A 15,270-nucleotide genomic window follows, 5' to 3' on the forward strand; every position below is an offset into this window, starting at 1 on the left:
GATGCCTGAGCACCTATCATCCCAGGAGCATTACGATCTCATGGGCACCACAATCCCATGCCCCAGGCATCCATCATGCCATGATCCCAGGGGCACCATGCCCACGGACTGCAGGGGCATCATCACCCCATGCCCAGGAGTGTGGTGCTCCCCACATGCCTTGTGCCCCACAGCCACCCTGGCCACGGGCTGGATGTGGCTGGGAGGAGGACTTTTAGGAAAAACCTCCCTGACATGCCAAGGTGAGAGGGCCATGGTGGGACACAGGGTGCAGAGCAGTTCCCCAGCATGGCAGGCACTGGGGCACAGCTCCAGGGTGGCCACAGCAGCACCGCTGTGCAGGTGCCCTCGTGGCACAGCAATGGTGGGTGCCCTCGTGGCACAGCAATGGTGGGTGCCCCCTCATCAGTGCCTCCCATGAGGTGGGTGCCCCGGGAGTGGGTGGGAAGACACCTCACCCATGCAGGAGCACAGGGGTGCTGCCAACCTGGGGCATGGCCCCCTCAAAGACACAGCCCCAGCCAGGGAAAAAATACAATTAGGTTTTAATGAGTGATTTGAGCAGCCAAGAGGCTGGAAACTCCGTGGGAGCCCTGGGAAGGCCAGGCCACCCCACAGCACCCACTGGGGCTGAGCCTGGGGCCCCACAGCACTCATCCACGGTGGGACTGAACCCCAGACCCCAGACTCATCACTGTGGGGCTGAGCCCCACACCACCCAGCCAGCGCAGGACTGAGCCCCCAGCATCCTGTGGCGTGGGACCAATCCTGGGGAGCAGCCAGCAGGGTCTGGGTGCGAGCCATGGGAGAGCACTCCACGGCACCCAGCTGCCTCCCAGCACCCATCCCATAGGGAGGGTGCCCCATAGCATCCAGCTGCATGCTGTATCCCTCCTCGGGGGAGTGTTCTATGGTGTATGGGGGTCTGGGAGCCCCCGTGGTGCAGAGAATCCCATCAGCACACAGAGGTGTCTTCATCCTCCTCTTCCTTCTCTTCTTTCTCATTATCTTTATCCTCATCCTCACTATCAGGCAGCTGCCCCGGGGGAGCAGGGGGAAAGGGGGGACCCCAGTCCAGGTTGATGTAGGTGACAGCCAGGTTGACATAGTGCTCACTGTCCAGCGTGGCCAGGACACGCTCCAGCTCACTCACCAGCCCGGTGAAGGACGGTCTGTCCTCGGGCGCTGGCGCCCAGCAGCTCAGCATCACCCATACCTGCACCGACACCCCAGTCAGCGCTGGCAGCCCCCCGGGACAACCCCCTGCCACCCTGCCCACCCCCAGCTCCACTCACAGGGTGTCGGGGCAGTGGGAGGGCTGTGGCAGGCGTCTCCCCCGCAGCAGGTAGTGGGCCATGTCGTAGGGGTCCACCCCGGCGTATGGCGATGCCCCACGCGTCAGCAGCTCCCACATGAGCACCCCGAAGGACCACTGCCGAGCAGAGAGCTGCCGTGGGCACACAGGTAGGATGGGGATGGGGGACGGGGAGGGGGGTCATGCCTACCACATCAGACTTTGTGGTGAATTTTTGCGTCTGGAGGCTCTCCAGTGCCATCCACTTGACGGGCAGCTTGGCGTGGCGGTGCTGCTGGATGCTGTAGTAGTCCTTGCCAAACACGTCCCGTGCCAGCCCAAAGTCAGCCACCTTCACCGTGAGTGTCTCATCCAGCCTATGGGACACCAGGTTGAGGTGGGGACTCCTGGGCACCCCCAGACCCACGCAGTGACCCTGTGGCAGAGGTCTGGAGGGCACAGCCACACTTACATGCAGTTCCTAGCTGCCAGGTCCCGATGCACAAACTTTTTCTGGGCCAGGTACTCCATACCCAGAGCCACCTGCAGCCCGAAGCCGACAAGCTCCTTCACTGTGGGGCTCTGTGAGATGGGAGCAGTGAGCAAGGAGACCTTGGGACCCATCACCCCCCACCCTCCGGAGTACCCCCTACCCGCTCCTGGGTGCGGATGAACTGGCGCAGGTCCCCATGGCGCATGTAGGGCAGGACGACAAGGGGCAGCCCATGGCGGGGCAGGCACACCCCCAGCAGCGAGAGCACCTGGGGGTGGTGGAAGCTCTTCATGAGGATGCCCTCGCGCAGGAACTCCTCCACCTCCTCCAGGTCTGTGATGCCTGCGGAGAGCTGAGCTGTGGGCATTCTGCTGCCGTGCCGTGGGAGCACCCATGGGAGGGGGAGCTACTCACGGTGCAGGGACTTGACAGCGCAGTGGAGGTCCCCCAGCAGTGGATCCGTGTAGGTGCCGTGGTAGACGCTACCAAAGTGCCCTGCAGGGACAGGCGGCGCAAAGCTGGCACCACACACATTGGGCAGGTGATGCCATGGCCAAATCGGGGTGCAGAGTCACCTTTGCCGATGACCTGGTGGCGGTGAGTGACAAGCCGCTCTTCAGGGATGAGGATGTCCTTCACTTCCTCCAGCAGCTCCGGCCGCAGATCCTCCAGGCAGCAGGATGTGGCCCTGAGCAGGGGCATGGGGGATCCGCCGCCCGCGGCACTGCCATTGGCACCGGCACTGATGACTCGTGTGCGGGGCCCCACGGGGCCAGGAGTGCCTGCTGTGTTCAGCACTGCCGGGACAGGCAAAGGCGGGGTGAGGGCTGGCAGCACCCAGCACCCTGCCACCCACCAGTGACACCCACTTACCCAGCACCTCTCTGTAGTCGACGCCGGGACGCTGGGTGGTGACAGGGGGGTCTCTGCGGCCGGGCTGTGCCAGCAGCTCCAGGTTCTCCGTACCTGCAGGCAGCAGTGGGGGTAGGGGTAGCGTGGCAGGGGTCTGGGGGTTATCACAGTGCCTGGTGAGCACGGCACTCACCCCGCCTCTTCCTCCAGCGCCAGTGGAACAGCACAGCAGCCAGGATGCAGCAGACCAGGAAGGTGATGCCAGTGCCCAGGGCCAGGCTGGCGGCAAGGTCCAGCGAGGTGGGGGGGGACAGCACCCAGCCCAGCGCCTCACAGGCTCCGTTCACACAGATCTGGAGGAGCAGGGGCTCAGCAGGGATGGGATGGGGGGACTGGGGTGGGTGGTTGCCCACCTGGGGGGTTCCTACCTCCACGGGGGCCCCAGTGGGGGGCAGGTGCAGCTCGCGGGGCAGGCGGCACGTCACCTCGTTCTTCAGGACATTGGGGTGGCAGTCCCGGCCCCCCACCGTCATGGTGATGTTCATGCAGGTGGCCACGGCATCCAGCCCCAATTGCTGCCCGGACAGAGCACCGTGAACTCGGGGGTTGTAGCAGTGGGACCCCCTACTCTGGCTCACCCCACTGCCCCACGTACGTGCACCTTGATCTCATCATCGCCGGGCTTGAGGCGGAGGCGCCCGCCCTCCTGCTCTTTCAAGGGGAAGACCTTGGGCCGGGAGTAGTAGCGGACACGGAACAGCCAGCGGCCATCGGCGCCATCCAGCAGCACGCTCAGGTTCCCCAGCACCACCTCCACCTTGCTCTCGAAGGGGAAGGCTGGGCTGTGGCACAGCAGTCGCTCTGGTGCCAGCGGGTCCTCACACTCCTGTGGGCAAGGAGATGCTGAGCACCGACACGGAAGAGTGCCCAGGAGATTGGGGTGGGGTGGGCAGGGCCGGGGGGTGATGGCCTCACACCCCGGTGCTTACTGTGGCTTGGGTAACCACACCACCGGCTTCAAAGCGGATCTTGGCGCGATACACAGAGTCCAGGTGGGCGCCGATAATGGTGAGCAGCGAGCCCCTACGGTGGGCAGGGATCAGGTTCCCTGGGGTGCACGTGGTCCCCAGGGTGCCTGCAATTCCCAGCACATCATCCAGCCCAGCCAGGGCAGTGGGAGGCCAGGGCTGTCCCCTCACCCAGGGGAGCGAAGCCCACTCACTCACTCATAGCTGCAGCTGGGGACGATGGCGGATACAGTGGGGTCAGGGCGGTACTGGAAGGGCACGGGGGCCGGGAACTCCTCCCCGTCGATCCACAGGGCTACCCAGGCTGCGCCCAGGCCACTAGCAGCGGGAGCCGTGCATTGGATTGTCCCATTGCCCTGCCTGGAGACACAGCAGCCGTGGCTGGGGGGACAGCAGGACAGCAGGGGTTCCCCGTGGCCGTCCCGTGCTGGGGACCCTGCTGTGCCATGCTGAGGGCAAGGCAGGGGCGTACCTGGGCTGCCCAGTCAGGGCACAGTTGGAGCCATTGACCATCACCTGCCAGCTGCTCCCCGCCGAGAGGTGGCTGCCATGGAGTGAGAGGTGGGTGCCACCCCTCTGGGGGCCAAATGGGGGGTGCAGGGCACTGACGCGGGGCTCCTGAGCAGAGATGGGGTCAGAGGGGTGGGTGAGTGAGCCAAACCCCCCCGACCCTGCCAGGGGCCCTGCCAGTGTGGAACCATACCACGAAGACGAAGCCGCCGAGGGTGGAGGAGCCGTAGACCCGGAAGCCAAAGTGTCTTGTAGGTTCCTTCACAGTGAGCACCACGTTGGCCGGGCCCCCCACTGCTGCTGTCCCTGTCGGCTCCAGCTCGCACACCAGCACATCCACGAACTCCTTGCGGCGCGAGGTGGGCAGGGGTCTGCAGGACAGTGAAGGGGGATCAGCCCCAGGCTGGGGGGCAGCCCCAGACCCCTCTCTGCTGCTGGTCCCTCCCGGCACCGCTGCACACCTGTAGCTCTCGCTCTCCTCCGGCAGCACGGTGCAGCCTCTCTGTCCCACTGCCACCTGGTAGGCACGGGGGGGCTGTGGCTGGGATCAGGGTCCGAGCGGGAGCGGAACGTCATTCCACAGAGTGTCACCCGTGTCCGACCCCACAGCGAGGCACTCCGGGGATGGAACTGTGGGAGAGGCACCTGTGTCACCCCAAGCCCCCAAAGTCCAGTGATGGTTGCCAAGTCCAGAAATCCCCTTCTCTGAGGGACACAACACCCATCCCAAGAACGGGGTCCCACCACATGCCACCCCATTTGCTATGTCCCTCCCTATCCAAGAGCTTGGGAGGTGTGAGGAGCGGGGGACGGCAGCGCAGACCTACGTCGGTGAGGACGGGTGGGCAGCTGTCCTGGACCCAGGGGCCGGCGCACTCGTGGCGGCGCCTGCACCCATCCCCACACCAGCCACAGCCCATGAAGCGCTCGGCCCGCAGGCAGCGCTGGCACGTGGAGAAGTGGCGGCAGCCAGGGCCAGTGACGTTCAGGAGCCACACCTGGGGATGGAGAGCGGAGATGAGGGAGGCACATGGAGCTCCATGCTCGCCCTATGCCCCTCAGACCCCCCACTCACCTTGGTGCCAGCAGTGAAGAACAGCGAGTGGCTTTCCAGCTCCATGGCACCTCGCACTGGCCCTGGCTCTCCCAGGGAGAAGTTGGACAAGGTCAGGAGGTAGGAGCTGGAGCGCTGGAGCACCATCTGCAGCAGGGCAGAGCAGGGGGCTGAGCAAACCCCCCAGCCTGCCAGGACCTGCCACCCCACCTGACCCCCCATCCCACCTGGAAAACACGTCCTTCTGCTGTGCCCAGGTGGGCCACAGTGACATTTCCCATGGCGGTGACGAAGATGGAGGTGAGGAGGACATCTGTCAGCTGCCCGTTGAACAGGTCCACTTTGTGGGAGGCAGCGGGGATGAGGGTGGGCTGATCCCAGCAGCTGGTGTTGACCACCGGTGCTGAGAGGTTTACCTGTGGCCAAACATGGGGTGGGTGACTTGAAGCTGGCCCTGGCACCCTGACTCCCACACCCTCACAGGTAGGCACCCACTTGAGCTGTGAGATATTTTGGGGCAGCACCGGATTGCTTAAGTTCCCCTCCAGGCTGAGAAAATTCTGGGGAAAAAACCACATGGGCAGGCCCTCCCGCAGTCCCCACGTGGCGTCAGATCCTGCCCTCCCCTCCCACCCCATCTGGATATAGTTATTCGTGCTGGCACCACAGGATGCACATTCCAACCCCAGTCCTCCCTGACCCCTGGAGCTAGGCGAGGGGCTGGGGTTGAAGAGGGACACCAGGAGCCATGGAGTCCCCACTGGACGCCCCCAGTGCACAGGGCTGGGGTCCCCTCTGGGTTTCCCCTGCTGCAGTGTGAGTCAGCAGCAGTGAGCTGTCTGCTCCGTGCAGGAAAAGGAGGGGATTTGGCTGCACCTTGCCCTGCGCCTGGCTGAGAACACCAAAATTCGTGTCATTTGCTGCAACGAGGGGGCCCTGCCGGGGTGCCCACCCATCTGCATCCTGGCCGTGCCGGGGCTTGTACCTGGGACGCGGTGTTCCTGCCCCGCGGCTGCGGCAGACGAGGAACCCCAGTGACTAATTGCACTTCCGCCTGCGGTTTATTTGCCCGGAGAAGGCGGTGGCCGGGCCTGGGGGACACGGCAGGAGCAGCCAGCACCTCACACATGCAGTCTGCAAAGCACCCAGGCCCTGTGGCTTTCCCACCCCCCACACGTAAACAAGCTGGAGAGGGTGGCTGGGGTCCAGGGACAGTCACCACGGGGGGCCGGAGTCGAGGCTCCCGGGGAAGCCATAGCAGGAGAAGAATTGGCCCAATGTAGGACATGCGGCAGTGTGCCCGTGTGCCGGCACATGTGCCAGTGAGGTGGGGGGCTCAACAGGATCCCCGCCCGCACCCGGCATCCTCGGGTGCATCAGCAGCCCCTGCAGTAGGTGGTGGGTGGCTGCTGGGCTGACTCACACCTGGGTGGTGATGCTGCTCTCCCCCTGCCCTACCCCACCCCACCATCCATCCCGCTCTACCAGTGTTTCCCAGCATCCTGAACCCACTTTCCCACATCCCAGCCAGCCCCCAGGGTCGCCGGGCCGGTTCGGCACAGGGTGGAGCACTCACATTGTGTGGGCAATACTCCAGCGGCTGGAAGAAACTGAGCCCCCGCAGCAGTGGCTGGTGCCCGGTGCCGCAGCACTTCTCCATTCCCTCCTCCATGGCCTGATTGAGGAGACGGAGGGGGAAGGCGCAGACGGCTGAGTTCTCCCGTGGCACTCGGCTCTCTGGCCAGCTCTCAGCAAAGGCACCGAAGAGCACCGTGTCGGTGTTGTTGATGCCGAGGTCGCGGGCCAGGCGTGCACCAGGGCGGGCAGCATGGGCTGCCTGCAGCACATTGTAGGCGATGTCCCTCTCAGCATCCTCCTCGCTGCTGCGTCGGCGTCGGCGCTTGGACTCAAAGCGGCAGTCGAGGACGAGCTCGCGGTAGCGGCGGAGGTCGCGCTCGTGGGTGCTGAGCCGTGCCAGGCGCGTGTGGTACACTGTCGATCCCGGCCGTTCCGGCTGCACCATCAGGAAGTAGACGTGGTCCCCGTCGGCAAAGGAGTGCACGTAGTGGATGGTGTAGTTGTTGCGGTATTGTGGCAGCACCGTCAGCCACTGGAAGTCATTTGAAAAGCCATCCAAGGTGCCCTTCAGCCGTCGGATGGACACTGACTGTGGGCTGTACCGTGCCGCCACACTGCTGTTGATGGTGGAGCCGAGGTAGAAGAAGGAGGCGTAGGAGGTGGCCACCACAGTGGCACTGGTCCCCAGTGGGCTGACCACACAGTCAGGACAGAACGCAGGGCTGTTGCCCATGGCTGAGTACAGGCAGCGCGTGGCTGTGATGGCCACCTTACCGTCCTGCACCTCCAGCTGGTGCTGATAGCACAGCCCATGCTGTGCCGTGCCACAGCTGTACAGCCACGGCTCCAGCGGGTCCAGCAGCAACAGGACATTGTCTGTGTCCTCAGGGCCATCTGTGGTGGCTGGGCACAGGTGACAGATCTCACACTTGGCACTGCCCACTGGGCCGGTGATAAGGACAGAGAGCAGGTGCAGCTCGGGGCTGACCAACAGGATGCGGTTGCGGACGGCCACAAAGACAGTGACCGGGCTGTTTGAGTCGGTGAAGACAGCAACATTCTGGATGGGGCTGCCAGCATCGAGGCTGGGCAGTGTGTAGGGGATGGAGAAGTTCCTGGTGGAGCTGTAAGGGATGCGGGGGCACTGCCAGGTGCTGGCACCCAGCGGGGCCAGGGCGAGCAGCAGCCAGAGGCACACACAGCACAACAGGCCCATGCTGTGCAGTGCCACTGGTGTAAGGTTATCGATGATGCTCAGCACCCAGCAGGCTCAGAACATATGGAGGATGGGCCACCATTACATCTGCCAAAAATAAAAAAGGAAGGGTTTTACCCATTTCTTTTAGGTGAGGACCCTGGGGACAGTCACAGCCGGGTGTCAGCTGGGGGTGCCAGGGTTCCCGGGGGCCAGGTGATGATGGGTACTGCCGAGGGAGGATCAGTCACACCAAACCTCTTCCGAAATACCATGAGTAGGAGGTGATGCCAAGTTGCCTGTGGCAGAAGGACAAATCCTGCCTTCTGCCACCTACAGACGCTGCCTGTCACCCTGGGGCATCTCTGCCCTGCAATGACCTCTTCCGGGGACTGGGATAGGGACCCTGCCAGCCCCCGGGACAGCAACGGGGACTGGGAATCCCTGCGGGACTAGGACAAGGCCCCGGCCAGCCTCCCCGGACTTGGACCCCGAACTACCCCCGGCCTTCATCCCCGACCCCGCCGCAGCTCACCGGGTCCGGGGTCTCCACTGGGTCCGGCTGCCCGCCCCCATCAGTCCAGTCCGGTCCGGTCTGGTCCGATCCGAGCGGTGTCGGGCGGCGGGGCGCTCACCTGGGCGCTGCCGTGCCGTGCCGTGCCGTGCCCGGACAGGGCGGAGCGGAGCGGGGCCGGGACAGAGCGGGCGAGGCGGGACGGGACAGGGCGGAACGGGGTGGGCGGGTCCTCCCCGCGCCTCCCGGGGCTCCCGAGGGCCGGCACCGGCACACGCAGCCCGGGGGGACGGGGGTGCTTGGGGAACACGGAGATCGGGGTACCCGGAGGGTCGCTGGGCACCCTCGGGGACAGGCACGGCTGGGCACGGTGCCCAAGAGGCGCACGGGTGGGAGTCGGGGCCGCTGATCGGGACACGGATGCAGGGCTGGCACAGTGCCTCGGGTGCCCGCTGCAGGTCCGGATGGCCGTCGGGGGATCCCCGTGGCTGGGAGGTGGCTGCCAACAGCATCCCTGGGTGCGAGTGGGGTCCTGCATGTTGGTACCCCTTGGCCCCTCTGCCGCAGCCCACAGCCCCGCTGCCGTAGGGGCGGCTGACACCCCGACACATGGAATCGGAATTGCCGCTTCCCAAAGTTCCCGCGCCGGCACCGCGTTTGCTGCTCGCTTCCAGGCCTACAGGGGTGCGGCAGGCTCAGCACAGGCTCAGCACGGGAGTTCCCAGCTGGGAGAAAGGAGCAGAGCTGGGGCAGCCACAGCTTTGCGAGGGCAGCTGTGAGGGTTATTTCTGTTGTGCCCGTTGTGTGTCTCATGTCCCTTTCCTCCCTGGCTGCCCGCAGTGGCAGGAGGTGCCAGCACCTCTGGGAGGGACTGCTGTTCGTAGGGATGCGGGAAGATCCTTTACATCCCGATCCACACATGGATTTGCCCTCCCAGTGCCCTGCTGCCCTCGGACGCTGGGGCCGTGGATCCCAGCTTTGCACATGGACTTTTCCTCCAGGTGAGCAGGGCGCTGGGGACTTTGGTCCCAGGAGAGGCTGAGCCTGGCGAAAATGCCCTGCGCCTGCCGCCTGGCCAGCCCCGGCCCTCCCAAGCTCCCGCCCCGTGTTGTGCAAGGCCCGGCAGTTCCGCTGGCCCCGGGCCTTACCCAACAGCCCCTTCCTCTGGCTGCGCCTCTGCTCGGTTTCGACATGAGCTGGCCGTGGCCAGCTCAGCCCGGGGATTTTGCCGCTCCCAGTCTTCAGCCAGCGCCTCCTCCTGCCAGCACAACCCCGGCGGCCTCGCATCACTCCCTGGCAGCTTTCCTGGCTCCCAGCAGATTCCCGGGGCTGGACTGCACCGTACAGAGACTTGGAACAAACTTCCCCTCCAGCCTGGTCATCCCCCCACTCCAGTGGACATACAGGAACGCGACAAGACTGAACTTAGGGTCCAGATAATGTTTATGAGCAAAGACAAGCGATTACACTCTGGCAGGAGCATAAATACAGGAGCAGATCTCTGTGCTAGCCCTGCCGGATCCTTCCCAGCTCCCTCTGTGCCGGGGTGCCACCCTGATGGCTCTGCCCCTCCTCCAACACCTATTCCAGCACTACTCAGCCAGCCCCAAAACATGAAGTTGGGCTGTTCACGGGTGTTTAGCCCCACACCAGTGCCTGGGGCGGTCAGGGAGGTGCAGAAAACTCAGTGTAGCTGGTTTGAGGGGCTGGGTTTGGGGGACAGGTGCTCCCGTGCCAAAGGGAAAATCCTCCATGGGCTGGGGAGCACCACGGCCTTATACCAGGGGCATCTCCAAGGAGATGTGCTCGAGCTGCCCCTTTAGGGTCCCCTACCCACAGCCAGAACCATGAGCCCACAAGCATCCTGGTGAAGACCTTGGCACCTTGGCTCTCTGGGGCTGCTCTGTGTCCCTGTGGTGAGGTGAGCAGGACCCTGCTGTCCCAGCTGGGGCAGGCTGACCCATCCTGCCTGCCAGCGTCCCCAGGGACAGACATCCTTTTCACAGCCACAGTGGGAAGGGTCCAAGCTCATACAGATGCCAAGGGGGCAAACCTGCTCTGGGACTGCAGAGGCTCCCCGGCACTTGGGGGGTCCAGCTTCCCCAGGGCAGGGACAGGAGCAGTGTGTGCCCCAGGCCAGCCCTGTCCCCTGCCTGGGCGGTGTCACCCGCCATCTGTGGGCACAGCAACATAGGGGTCCCCTCAGTGCTGCCACATCTCCCCTGGGGACCCCCACCCTTGGCACAGCCACAGGATGTCAGAGAGGGGAGGTGCCAGGCACAGGGAGCAGGACCCAAGGGCTCTGCTCCCCTCCAGTAACCTGGGCTACTGGCACCCCCACTCCAGGACCCCCACAACAAGGGATGGAGCTGGGGACTGCAGAGGAAGAGAAGCCCCCCAGCTGGGGCACTGCCTGCAGCTGAGACAAAGTCCTGCTCATCCCCTTCCTTTTCCCTGTGCACCCCATCTCTAACACCCAGGTTGGACAGTCCCACGGGTGGGGTTTCCCTGTGCTCTGGGGTCCCTCCATGCCCTCTCCCCTGGACACATGGCCCGGGAATCCCTGGGAATGGGCTCCCCAGCACAGTGGGGGCTCTCCCAGCTGGCTCCATGCCCTGGGTGATGCCCATCAGTATGTCTGGGGTGTGAGGATGAAGAGTCGGTCTTCCTCCTTGCGGATCCACTTCATGAGCTTGTTGACAGCATTGATGGCGCCAGCCTTGGTCCCCAGGGGACTGTAGCATACGTAGAGCTCAAAGGCATTGGTTACCTGTGAGAAGGAACAGGACACATGCTGGCAACAGGACTGTGCCCTACTTGGGGCTGGCACTCCATCTTCCCCCCATGGGCTACCAGGAATGGGCACAGGGGTTCCAGTGCAGGGACATGAAGTGGCAGTGGGGTACCCTAAATGGGTGGCATCTAGTTTGCTCAGAAGTGGGAGAACCAAACCCTGGGGTTTGCCCCCAGAGTGGGTTTTCTCCACAGCACTAAGTTCATGACAGCACAAGGCACAGCTCTTGGTGCTGGAATTCACCAGCTCCCACTGCTACCCCTGCCTGTCCCTCCCTCACACAGGGGGAGGCTCACCCCCCAAAGGATCATGCACAGGCTGGGGTCCTCCCCTGGGGACCACGGAGCTGGTGCTGTGTAGCGTCACCACCCTCTTTCCCCACCACACAGGACCAGAGAAGACAGGCTCACCAAACCCCCAACGGCCTTACCCATGCCAGGAGGTTCTCGCGGGGGCCTGTGAAGTAGATGTTCTTCAGGGGCCGTGAAGAGTTGTGGGCCCGACTGTGCAGGTACTGGTAAAGCCCCAAAAGCCTCTCCTTCTCCTCCTCCTGCACGTAGGGAGCCTCAATCTCGGGGCTGCAGGAACACAGCACCCCGTTAAACCCCTGGAGAAGGGGCTTGGCCCATACCACATGCCACGGCCTTGGCCCAGTGGTTCCCTGGGGCCTCACCTGGTGAAGAGCCCGGAGCTCTTGGACTTGTAGATGAAGTGCCGGAGGTCGGGGATGCCCACCTGGGCGACGCTGTAGAAGGGCGTGCGCAGGGCCTCCTGCAGAGCGTGGTGCACCCCCCGCCGCCGCAGGCGCTCCTGGAAGCGCCGTTTGCAGTCAGACACGGTGAAGAAGTCCTCACGGTCAGTGGAGACCAGCAGCAGGCACAGGTCCATCTCCTGCTCCAGGTAGGAGATGTGGGCGTGGAAGAAACCGCTGGAGTTGAACTTAGGGAGGCAAATGGGAGTCCAGGCTTCACCCTCCCGGAAGGAGGAAGAAGAACTGATGAGGTTGAAGAGCAGATGGAGGTCAATGGGGTGAAGGAACTGATCCTTCTTCCTCACGAGAGACACCAGCTGGTTCCCAGAGAGCAGAATGGAGAAGACCAGGCTCTTGGCCTTGGCCTGCTGCAGGCTGCTGCTGACAGCGTCCCGGACACTGGCGGCCAGGGGCAGGCAGCGCACGGCGCCCATCAGGAAGCTGGGGTCGTGGGCCATGAGGTCCAGCAGGTTGTCGGTGATGCGCTCGGAGCCAGCCAGCAGCCGGCGCAGGTCATAGTTCTGCTTCTGCTGGAAGATGTGGTTGAGCTGGGTCCAGGTGAGCAGGCTCAGGATCTGGTAGTAGATGTAAAGCAGCTCGTGGGCAATCTCCTGCTCTGACTGCCGGGTGCGTGCCACTGCCACCAGCACCAGCGGGCTCCTCCGCACGAAGACCACCTTGTAGCCATCTGCTTGGGGGGGAGTCCCCGGGGGGCCGGGGACAGACCTGTGAGCCTGGCTCCCCGGGGCTACAGCCAGGCTGCAGCCTCTCCCCCCAGCGACCCATCTGCCCCTGGGGACAGCTAACATCGCCCATGGTGGCAGGTGCATGGATGGGCAGGCTGTGACCCCCCCATCCCACTCCCCCCCCAGGGCAGTACCTGCATGGATGGACCGGATGGCGTTTTTCTCAGCCTCTAGGAAGGACACCAGGGCCATCATGACGCCCATGGTGCTGGACAGGGCCTCCTCAGAGCCGTAGCGGGAGTACACGGGCTTGCCCGCCTCGCTCAGCACGAAGACGTGCTTCCGGTGCATGCGCCAGGCATCCATGGTCATGTCCTCCTCCTCCTTCCCCGACAGCACCGAGTCACGGCGGGTGGTCTGCGGGGACGGCTCCAGCTTCCCCTCCTTGCCTGGCCTCATCTCCTCCTCCAGGTCGAGGGCCATGCCCGTGAGCTGTGTGCTCAGCTCGCTGAAGTCCTTGCTGATCTGCTCCATGCTGCTCTGCTCAGCTGGCTCCCCCCGCCTCCTCTCCGGGCTCCGCGCTGCGGCCACCCCGTCCTCGGGACTGGTCAGGTCCTCGTAGGAGCGGGTGTGCACGAACATGGGCTCCCTCCTGGCCCGCCCCTGGGAACAACGAGCCATGCAGCATCTGTCCACGTGTCCCCCACGCTGGCAGAAGGATGTAAAGGGGACCTGCCTCCTCTCCCCATCCCACAGCACCCCACGGGTGCAAGTCCTGCTGGTGGGGAGTCATCAGTGGGCCCGTCTCCCCCTGCCCACAGGGTTGTGGAGGTCCCACCCCACATGAGGAGCTGCTCTTCTCCCCCTTGGTGAGCTGTGCTCCATACCTGGCTCTGTGCCCTGTGCCAGCCCTGGTGTGGGGCTCTCGGACCGCTCCGCGTGCTGCCCATCTCCTGGTGCCAGGGACCCATTGGGCACTTCCCAGCTTTTCTTCTTGTGGACATCTGCAGCCATTCCTCGGGGCAGGACCTGTGTGTGACCCACAGTGTCACCCCTGCGTCCCCTCACTTTCGAAGTGGGCCCTGAAATGCTCTGTTCTCCAGCGGGGCCAGGCCAGCACCCGCAGCCCAATCCCGCTGGCTCAGCAGGCAGCACAGAGCCCTGGTGAGACGTCAGGAAAGCCGCTCTAATCCAGCAGGATTTCCTCTCTCACGCAGCCCCAGCTCTTTCCAGTCCCCTGGCCCCAGCACTTTTCATCCAGGCTTGGCCCCGATTTCCCCCGTGAAAGCTGCTCAGACTCCCTGTGCCACATCCCAGCAGCAAAAGGGGGAAGGGACACGGCCCTGGATGGAGCTTGTCCCACACACCTGAGATCCCAGAGGCCTCGTGTTTGCAAAGGGAGGGGTTTATTGCCCTCCTTTGCCTGGGTTAGGTGGCTGCCATGGGACGAGGCTGCTGACACTCCTCCTGAGCTGGCACAGATGGCGTCACCCCGGGAGCTGGCTGCCCTCTCCAGCAGAGGCCATGCCTCCAGCCTGCTCCTTCCTCCCTTCCCTGGGGGAAAACCAGCCCAAAAGAGAGCACAAACAAAAACAACAGGAGGCAGGCTGGCTGGCTAGGAGCTTGTGCCTCTGAACCCAGTTGCTAGGGAAGCTCATGGAGCCCGGGCTCTGCCCCATGCCCTGGGACACCTTCTGCTCCCAAACCCAATCCCAACTAACACCGCATCTGGGGGAGCCAGACCCGCCCCCTCAAAGTCCTGTGACAGCCCTGAAGAGTACCAGGCAGTGGATCAGGGCCCTGTCCTTACCTGGGGGAGCTCACGGAGCCCCCCCCCCAAACCTGTGACAACTCTGGAGGGTGTTGGGGAACTGCTCAAAGCTCCGTCCTCCCCTGGGGGAGCCAGATCCTCCCCCTGCAAAATCCTGTGACAGCTCTGGAGAGTACTGGGGAACAGGTAAGGGCTCTGTCCTTATCTGGGGGAGCCTGTGACAGCCCTAGACAATGCCGGGGAGCTGACTGGGATCCAGTCCTCAGCTGGGTGAACCAGACACCCACCAAAATCCTGTGACAGCCCTGGAGGGTGCCGGGGAGTGGATCAGGGCCCCGTCCTCACCTTTCCTCCCCACCCTGCTGACCATCCCGTAGGCGAGGTTCACCCCAGGACCCCCACCCCGGTCCAGCACGGACCCCCCCGGACCCTTCCCCCTTCAGCGCTGAGTGTCACCGCTCCTGCAGCCCCGACACGACCCAGGCCCGAGACCCCCACTAAGGACAACGCGCAGGGACCCACCTCCGCGGCTTCTCCCGGGGCCGCCCTGCAGCCCCCTGGGGACGGCCTAGGCGGGTCGGAGGAGGGCTCGGAGCCGGCGGCGGGCGGTCACCTCCCGCCCTACCCCCGGTCCCGGCCCCGACCGCAGGGACACCCCCGCCATCGCGGCGACCCGCCGCGGGGCATCATGGGAGTTGTAGGCGGTACGCTCCGGGAGGAAATCATGGAGTTGTAGTCTGTGAGCCTCGA

General features: G+C 64.4%; 2 protein-coding genes across 2 annotated transcripts; both read right to left on the reverse strand.

The window, feature by feature from the left end:
* Positions 1-1,124: 1,124 nt before the first annotated feature.
* On the reverse strand, positions 1,125-8,684 carry MST1R (macrophage stimulating 1 receptor). The gene is given in 22 exon segments (XM_039559271.1): positions 1,125-1,216; positions 1,296-1,432; positions 1,506-1,671; positions 1,767-1,876; positions 1,948-2,129; positions 2,202-2,282; positions 2,363-2,584; positions 2,661-2,753; positions 2,833-2,992; positions 3,068-3,214; positions 3,295-3,525; positions 3,629-3,722; positions 3,866-4,027; positions 4,140-4,285; positions 4,371-4,548; positions 4,639-4,708; positions 4,711-4,807; positions 5,005-5,175; positions 5,253-5,378; positions 5,459-5,647; positions 6,808-8,112; positions 8,540-8,684. Coding segments are annotated over 21 exon segments (3,990 nt in total). The 5' UTR covers positions 8,026-8,112; positions 8,540-8,684; the 3' UTR covers positions 1,125-1,206.
* A 1,259-nt stretch (positions 8,685-9,943) lies between these two features.
* Positions 9,944-13,763, reverse strand: MON1A (MON1 homolog A, secretory trafficking associated). Its single transcript, XM_039559232.1, is given in 6 exon segments — positions 9,944-11,288; positions 11,743-11,890; positions 11,986-12,751; positions 12,944-13,391; positions 13,393-13,412; positions 13,637-13,763. Coding segments are annotated over 6 exon segments (1,650 nt in total). The 3' UTR covers positions 9,944-11,147.
* Positions 13,764-15,270: the final 1,507 nt, after the last annotated feature.

The sequence above is a fragment of the Corvus cornix genome, chromosome 12 (assembly GCF_000738735.6).
Source record: "Corvus cornix cornix isolate S_Up_H32 chromosome 12, ASM73873v5, whole genome shotgun sequence".
NCBI classification, from domain to species: Eukaryota; Metazoa; Chordata; class Aves; order Passeriformes; family Corvidae; genus Corvus; species Corvus cornix.